The 9,006-nt window shown below is 41.1% G+C and overlaps 1 protein-coding gene across 1 annotated transcript in view; it reads right to left on the reverse strand.

Moving 5' to 3' along the window:
* LOC129673733 (pseudouridine-5'-phosphatase-like) overlaps positions 1–880 on the reverse strand; it is a 4,722-nt gene extending 3,842 nt beyond the window's left edge. The window contains exon 1 of the mRNA XM_055603617.1: positions 734–880. Within this exon, the coding sequence (XP_055459592.1) occupies positions 734–803 (70 nt within the window). The 5' untranslated portion in view covers positions 804–880. The remainder of the gene's footprint in view (positions 1–733) is intronic.
* Positions 881–9,006: the final 8,126 nt, after the last annotated feature.

Here is a 9,006-nt window from a genome sequence, read left to right on the forward strand (position 1 = left end):
TTATAGATAAATACGTGCATACACGCAGACACATATATGTGCATTTGGTGTCAGGGGTTACCGCCAGCCATGAGTGTGTGTGCGCGTGCGAGCGTGTGTACAGGGGGCACGTGACAGAGACTCCCTTCTCCCTCGATCGCCCTAGCAGTTCCCTCTGGGGTCCACTTTGCACAACTCCAATCCCTGCTGGTCCCCTTTCCTCCCACCCTCCAATCAAGAGAGGCGGGCAGATGTCAGTGGAGGCGACACCGCCAGGTACGCGCCCCCCTCCCCCGGATGCAGATGGAGGAAACTGAGCAAGGCGCGGTGGCGGACAGTAAACTGAGGCACCGGAGGGAGGACAGGGGCGCAGCGATGGGGACAATAGCTTGATGCGGCAGTGGAGGAGGAGTGGGGCTCAGGGAGCTGGAGGGAGGGCGGGCGATCCGCGCTGACAGCCCTCATACCGGAAAGGCAGTGCAGGGGACCCGGTAGACGTGGCCACTTCCGTACTGGACCTTGGTAGGGTGGACGGGAAGAATAGGGAGACGGGAGACGGGGGGAGGGAAGGTTTCTTGACGGCTTAGGGGTGGGGGAGCCGGGTCCAGTACCTCTTCACCACCACGTGACCCCGGACCTCCCCACCACCCCGCGGGGCGGCAGGACTCGAACTTGGATCTTCGCCCTCCCTCTCCCCTTTTCTCTCCCCTCTCGCCCTCCGAGACGTGGGGGGACAGTGGGGCGACCTACCCACCCAGGAGGAGTCCGTCCAGGTCGAAGATGAGGTGGGTGACGCAACGCGGTTGAGGGGGGCAGGTGGCCATGCTCGGTGTCTCCAGGGTTGCAATACCCTGAATTAGTGCAAGCCGGTTGTGGCACCTCCTCCTCCCAGGGAGCCGCGTTGCGCAGGCGCAAACCCAGCCTCTCCTCCCCACCCCCCTGCAAATCAAGAGGCACATCTAGTGTGCGAACTGTCCATCAAGGCGTTGCTAGGGGCAACGTCGGAGATACGCCCTCTGCACAATCCTTTCCCGCCCTCTGGCTACACAACAATTGGCACGTCCGGTGTCCCATCAGGCGAGTTCTGTCAATCACTGCGTTGCCAGGACAACCTGGGACTGGAGATACCGCCCTTTCTTTTCTGGCAACCTTCCTTTCCTCCTCTGGCTGCACAACAGTATGCACTTCCGCTTACGAGCGGGCGTGTCCAGTCAATTATGGTGATGCCAGAGACGTCCTGGGTCTAGAGGTCCTGCCCTTTCTTGCTCCTTAGGTGATTCTTTGAGCTGGTAAACAAGGAGGGAGATGGAAAGAGTGTGAGAGTTCTGGCTCCTGTTATATACACACATGCTGCGTGATGGTATACATTATATACGTTAAATGTGTGTGGATTGTATATGTTATGTGTATTAAGAGATGTGTTTTACTCATGTGTCCCTGAGAACATAAAGTGGGGGCAGGCTTGGGGAGCTTCACCTGGTGTTCTTGCTCATTTTATGCGGGTATTTACATTATGGTATATATTATATACGTGAAATAGATATGAATTGTATACATTAAGTATATATAAATACATGTTTTTACTTGTGTGTGCCTGGAAGATGGAGTCAGGCAGGATAGACAAGTGGGACTCCTGTTTTTGCTCATGCTTTCCATGCATATATGTTATATATGTTAAATGTAGATATTATTACACACATTAAATGAATGTAAAATACGTATTTTTTCTCGTGTCCTTAGAAGATGGAGTAATGGCTCTATGGCCAAGCAAACTTATTCTATGTACATATATAGGTTAGTATACATATTATACATGTTAGAATATATTAATTTATAAACATTTATATATATAAATACATGTTTTGTTCATATGTCTCTAGAAGATGAACTTAATGGCAGCCCCACAGTTATTGGTCATTTTATATATGTGTTATTGTATCTTATATAGATTAAACATATATATGTACATACATATTTTATTCATGTGTTCCCAGGTGATGAGCTAGTGAGAGTACTGAAAACTGGCTCCACTCTACTTGCTCATTATACATATATGTGTGTATATATGTATATATATATATATATATGATGTCATGTGGCTTTTCCAAGGATTTCATGTGTCTCGTTCAGGATGTCATGTGACCCCCCAAGATGTCAAATGTTACCCCCAGGATATCATGTAACAGAATCGGTGGTAGAAACATCTTTATTTTCAGTACTCAAGAGATAGAGGCTTGTCTATGTACATATAATATATGTATATATATGTGTGTATGTATATACCCACACCCCCAGGATGCCATGCCCCCTCATACAAGATGTCATATGATTCAGGCGTCACTTGTAGGTAGGCATACTGAACATCTTGGGCCAGAAATCCTCCAGGGAGAGGAGTACCAAGATATATTTTGAGATACATATATACAGTTTAACCAATCTGTCTATCCAAATCTATATATGTATATATCCAAAGCTATATTGATCCATATATATATATATATATATATATACACACAGTCCTTGATCTATCAAACATATGTATATATACATATATATGTATATATATGTACACACACACATACATATACCTTTGAAATACCCAGATCACGAGTCCCCAAATGTAAATAATATTTATTCATATATATATATATATACTATAATTTGGGTATTCTTGTATATATTAATCTATCTTTATATACATACATACCTTGATCTATCCACACATGTGTATATATATACATACGTTGATCTATATACCCTTATATATTACATATGTATACACATACCTTGATCTATCAGTCCATATATATTTATACATTGATCTATCTATATATACACAATGATGTAAAAATTGTAAAAATTCTTATATATATGCCTTTATCTAAAAAATCTATCCATATATATACATATATATCTTGAAATATATATGTTTATATATATAAACAATACCTCCAGTGAGAATGGCCTCATCACACACACACACACACACACACACACACACACACACACACACACACGGCTCACAGGTCAGATATCATGGGGTTCTCAAGCTGAAGGTCGCAGCCCCTCTTGCATGGAATGACCTTCTCCCAGGGTCACAGGGCCGATACCCTGTGGTTCTCATTCTGGGAATATACATGGCTATCCCAGGACCTATGGAGAGGCTTAACTGGGACTATACACGGGTATTCATGAATCTATGGAACGGCTTCGCTGGGACTGCACATGGGTATCCAGGGACCTAAGGAATGGCCTCCCTGGGACTATACACATGTATTTAGTGACATATTGAGTGTCCCTGTTGTGATTGTACATGGGTGTCCAGGGGTCTATGGAATTGCCTCACTGTGACTATGCCTGTGGACTGTTCTCACTGTGAATGTTGATACATGGGAATCCAGAAACCTACAGAATTGTTCTCAGTGGGACAATACACAGGTATTCTGGGATCTACAGAATATCCTTGCTGGGTCTATCCACAGGTATCTAGGACCTATAAAATATAGTCACTTGGACTATATACAATCATATTCAGGGACCTATGGAATGTCCTCTCTGTAACTATACAAGTATAATCATGGACCTATGGAATATGTTCACTGTGGCTCTACACAAATATTTATGGACATATGGAATGGCTTCACTGTGACTACACATGGATATCTAGGGACTTATGGAATACAATTGCAGGGCCTATACAGCTGTATCCAGGAAACTATGGAAAGGCATCTCTTAGAATATACATGGCTATCCTGGATCCTATGATACGTCCTTTCTGGGACTACGGACAGGTATCTAGGGACCTATGGAATGTCCTCATTGGAAGATAGACATTCCCGGGACTTTTGAAATTTCTTGGATACATGGGTATCCAGGAATTGATGGAATAACCTTGATGGAACTATACATGGGTTTCCAGAGGCCTATGGAATGTCCTCACTATGATTATACACAGGTATCCAGGAACCTATAGAATCATCTGAGTGGGACTATAAAACAAGTATCCAGGGACCTATGGAATGGCCTCGCAGGGATTATATAAGGTTATTCAGGGAACTATGGAGTACTTTTGCTAGGACTATACACAGGCATCCAGGGACCTCTGAAATGTCCCTGCTGAGAATATGCATGGGTATTCAAGGGCCTAGAGAATGGCCTTGCTAAGACTATATACAGGGTACACAGGGTCCAGTGATCTATGGAATCCCCACACTAGGCTAACACACAGTGATACAGGGACCTATGAAGCACACTCTCTGGGAGTGAAAACGGGCATTCAGGGAGCTATGAAATGTCCTCACTGTCACTATACAAAGGCATTGAGAGATCTATGGAATAGACTTGCTAGGACTATACATCAGTGTCCAGGGACCTATGGAATGCTCTTGATGTGACTCTACATAGGAATCTAAGAACCTATAGTAATGTTTCACTGGGACTGTTCACAGGTATTTAGGTACCTAAAGAATGGCTTCGATGGGATTATACACATGTGTATATGGACCTATGGAATGTCCTCACTGGAAATTTTCATGGGTTTCCAGGAACCTATAGAATGTCCATGCTGGGACTATATACGGGTATTTAAAGATATATGAAATGCTGTCACTGGCACTATACATGAGTATTCAGCGTTCAATGGAATGTTCTTGCTGGGACTATTCACAGGGAGACAGAGATCTATAGAATGGCATTGCTGGGACTATACAGGAATATTAAGGGACCTTTGGAATGTCTTGTCTGGGGCTATATGTGTGTATCCAGGGACCTATGGAACGTCCTCTCTGGGTTTATAAATGGGTATCCAGGGACTTATGGAATGGCATTGATGGGACTATACATGATAACCAGGTACCTATGAAATAGGCTCACTGGGATTATGTCTATCTTGGGACCTATGGAATAGCCTAGCTATAACTATCCACAACTATCCATGTTACTATGGAATGTCCTCTATGGGACTATACAAGGGCATCCATGCACCTATGGAATAGACTCACTGAGACTCTATATGAGTATCCTGCAGCCTATGGAATAGCAGACTATATATGGCTATCCAGGAACCTATGGAATTTCTCTCTGGGACTATACATGGGTATCCAGGGTTATATGAAATGGAATTACTGGGACGATGCGCAAGTATTCAGTGATCTATGGATGTCCTTGCTATGACTATTTAAGACTGGAAAGAAAAAAAATATAGCTAGCTCTTTCAGCGTTGTATCCTAAAATTTTTAGCTAATATTCTAATTTTTTAATGGTACCCAAAGAGAGGTTTTTCACCAGACAACAAAAATAACTTTAAGAACACAATTCCCCCATTCCCAAGAGGTGGAGTAGGGTGTTGTTGGTCATTTGGTGGGTTATGGAATGGCCATGGTTAGGGGAAACAAAAATCCAACAAAGTAAAGTTTAAAATCAGTGATCTCTTTCTTCCCCCCACCCCATCTTTCTTTTTCTCTTATCTTTCTCTCTTAGCCAGTATTAGGCAAAAGAAGAAAAAAAAAGGAGGGGGTATATAAGATTACAGGATAAAAAATATATTGTTGAATCTACTAGTATCAAATATATGTATGGGTATGGATTATTGTATATTCATAGAAAAAAGGTAATTTTGTTCAAATTTTGCTCATTTGAAAATGTGTTGTAAAACTCTAGTCTTGTGAAGACTATTACAAACTGTTCGGGGTGATTGAAAATGAATATAGTAGTTAGCAACCTATAAATAATCTTACTTGTAGTCTTGTTAGATATTAGTTAATTACAGAAATAAACTTTATATAGACTCTTGTATATATTTTCAAGGTTAAGTAGATAGTTCATAGCTAGAGACAAGTAATGTTGCTCTGTAGATAGATATGATTATATGGTAGATAAAAAAAAGGTGGGCTTCAAACATTTAGAGCAATTCAGAATATGACATTTTAAAATATTTTAATAATAAAAGGCTTTTTTTTGACAGAGAGCCATATCTGCTCCTGGCATCACCTCTAATCTACTTCAAAGAAGATGATGGGTATCAAAGAAACAAGTGTGGCAAGCTAGGCATTGGAGAAAAAAAAGATGTCCTTCAGCTGCTGATAGAATGCTGTCTGAGCAAACTGTAAACAAACAGGATACTGGAAAATTGACTGTCCAATTTTGCAGAGACTATGTGGTCAGTTCTTCAAAATTCCTGTTTCACAGGAAAGCCTCTCTGACATTCTGGGCCAGAAGGCTAAAGATTGGATGCCCCAGTGACACAGGGAAACCTCTGGCCATCAACTGACTCTGTAATTTCTATAGTTCAGGAAGCTGTTTGCTCTATACTTCCTATATGGTTAGGTAATATTATTTCCTTCTGGAGTTTCTGAGGAGGTTGAAGACTAGATAGTTATAGTTTTACTACATTGTCTTAAGCTTAAGACAATGGTTTTTGTCTTAAAAAATGTTTTAAGGTCTAGATAGATGTTTTCAAGTTGATAGATATAAGAAAGCAGTGTAGGTATAGAACTTAGGACTCACCAGGACAGGAGAAACAGTAGAATACTTTTTCCAATATTGCCAAATACAAATGGACTGAACATCGTAAATGTAATTTTTACCTGATAATTCTCACAATTCTTATCGTATTTAGTTTATTAATGCTAAAGAAAAAGCCTTTTTTTTTTAACAGAAAGGGGAAAATGTTGTGAATGTTTTGGTTTCTGATATGTAAACATTTTTTTGTTGTTGTTGTTGTTGTTGGGGATTTTAGCTATGTTAAGTGTCCCATGTGGAGAGTGGTCTTTGCCAGGTGGAATTAGCTAAATTCTGAGGACTTTGAGAGGTGTAAATATGACAGCCCAGAGGAAGAAGGTGCAGCTGCTTAGAAGAGTTCTGCTTGCTGCTAGTTTGTCCTGCTGCAACATTTGCTGTTTGCTGATTTGCTGGTTACCTGGACTTCTGGATTTCTGGACAACTGATATTGGTATGACCCCCAAAGAATCCTATGACCCTACCCAGTGGGAAGTAGCAGAGAGAACTCCGCCCCTGTCCCCACTAACCTTTTTTCCTTCCTGATTAGAGTTGGGGGCTTGGAAGGGAGATAGAGGAATTCAATAACCATAAATAAAGTAGGTTTGTTAAAAAAAAAAAAAGTCAATTATATAGGTCCCTGGATAAAAAAGTCAATTATATAGGTCCCTGGATACGCAATGTATAGTCCATGTGAGGCTATTCCATAGATCATTGAATACCTGTGTATAGTCCCAGCGAGGCCATTCCATTGGTCCCTAGATGTACATGAAGAGTCTCAGCAAGGCTATTCTACATAGGTCCACAGACAACCTTGTATAGCCTCAGTGAGGCCATTCCATAGGTCCCAGGATACCCCTGTATAGTACCAGAGAGTACATTTCATAGGTCCCTGTGTACACGTGTTAGTCTTAGAAAAAAAAAAAAAAACATTCCATAGGTCCTAGGATAAACTGTATACACCCAGCAAGGGTATTCCATTGTTTCCTGGATACACAGGTATAGACCCAGTAAGGCTGTTCAAAGGTTTATGGATACCCATGTATAATCTCCGTGAGGCCATTCCATAGCCCAGAATAACACTGAATACTCCCTAAGCCAAGCAGTAGGTCCCTGGACATGTGTGTATAAGTCCAGAAAAGACATTCCTGTAATGATAAATGATAGATTGAGGAAATTGCTTACAAATTATTTCTAATGATTGTCACACAAAATATTGACATAAAGTTGGACTATTTAACATTCCCTGTGGCAACACCCTCCAGTGGTTTCTCTTTATTGGATGGGTGTTGCTCAGAGTAGGTACTGAGAAAGCAAACCTTTCCCTGTCCTGCCCATGCAAGGGTATTGTGAAAAAGCAATCCTTTAAGTAAATTATTATTATAGGCCAAGATCTAGGTAACAAAGAAGGCATAGGAATTCCAGGTTGTAAAGGACCCATTGGTTGAATGACTCTATTCACTGCTCTTAAATCCTTTATCATCCTTCATTTTCCTGATTTCCTTTTTAGAACAAACACAGAGAAATTCCAGGGGCGGGTAGACTCTTCTATATGTTGAGCCTCCAGCTGCTCTTGTACCAGTTGTTCAAGGGTACAATTTTTCTTTTTTTATTGGCCACTACTCTTGCCACACAGGTCTATTTGATAGCCACTTTAGTGACAAGGTTGTTGGTTTTTCAACAGTGGCCCTGCTTATGAATTAGGAAACTAAATCCCAGTGATGTCCTGTCCTTGAACTCTGGCCACAGCTTGTGATTGTTTTTGATTACACATATCAATATCTTCCCCAGGAACATCTGCCATTTCATTCCTAATTTCATGATTTGCTGTCTCTGGGTTTGCAGTAATATTATACTGAGTACCCCATTGTTGTAAAAGTTCCCTTCCCCATAAATTTATCTGTATGTCAGCTACATAAGGTTTCAACTTCCCTGTTTGCCTTCTGGTTCCACACATTTAATCCACCATATTCTTTGTCTTACTGGAGATAATTTGCCAATTCCTAGAAACTGTGTATAAAACTTCTGAAGTGGACATTTTGCATTCCAAGGTTTTTGGAAGAGGATACTTAAGTCAGCTCCTGTATTTCAGCACACTTCATTTGTACCATTAACTTTGGTCTCTGATCATTAAGCACTGTTTTCCAGAACACACATTTTCTGGTCCTCCCAAATGTGCCTGTTCTTTCTAATGGAGCGGTTTTGTTCTTGATGTAGGGAAACAGTATCAGCTGAGCAAATCTATCCCCTGCATCAATTTGCATCCCCTGTTTTAAATATGCCATGATTTTAATTTCTTCCTTGCAATCCCCATCTACAATACCTGGGTGTACAATAAATCCTTGAGAAGTTAATTCACTTTTCAAGACCATCTCTGCTGTTCCTGTAGGCAAGGGACCATAAACACCTGTGTTCAGTTTGTTAACATTCAACTCTTGGGGATATGGTAAGAGGTTTATCTTTATTATATGTATCAAATCTAAAATTCTTAGATTTTATTTTCCTGCCTGCCTATTATCTCCTAGCTGCCCA

Source organism: Psammomys obesus, unplaced genomic scaffold (genome assembly GCF_907164565.1).
Source record: "Psammomys obesus unplaced genomic scaffold, mPsaObe1.curated_primary_1811, whole genome shotgun sequence".
Taxonomy (NCBI): domain Eukaryota; kingdom Metazoa; phylum Chordata; class Mammalia; order Rodentia; family Muridae; genus Psammomys; species Psammomys obesus.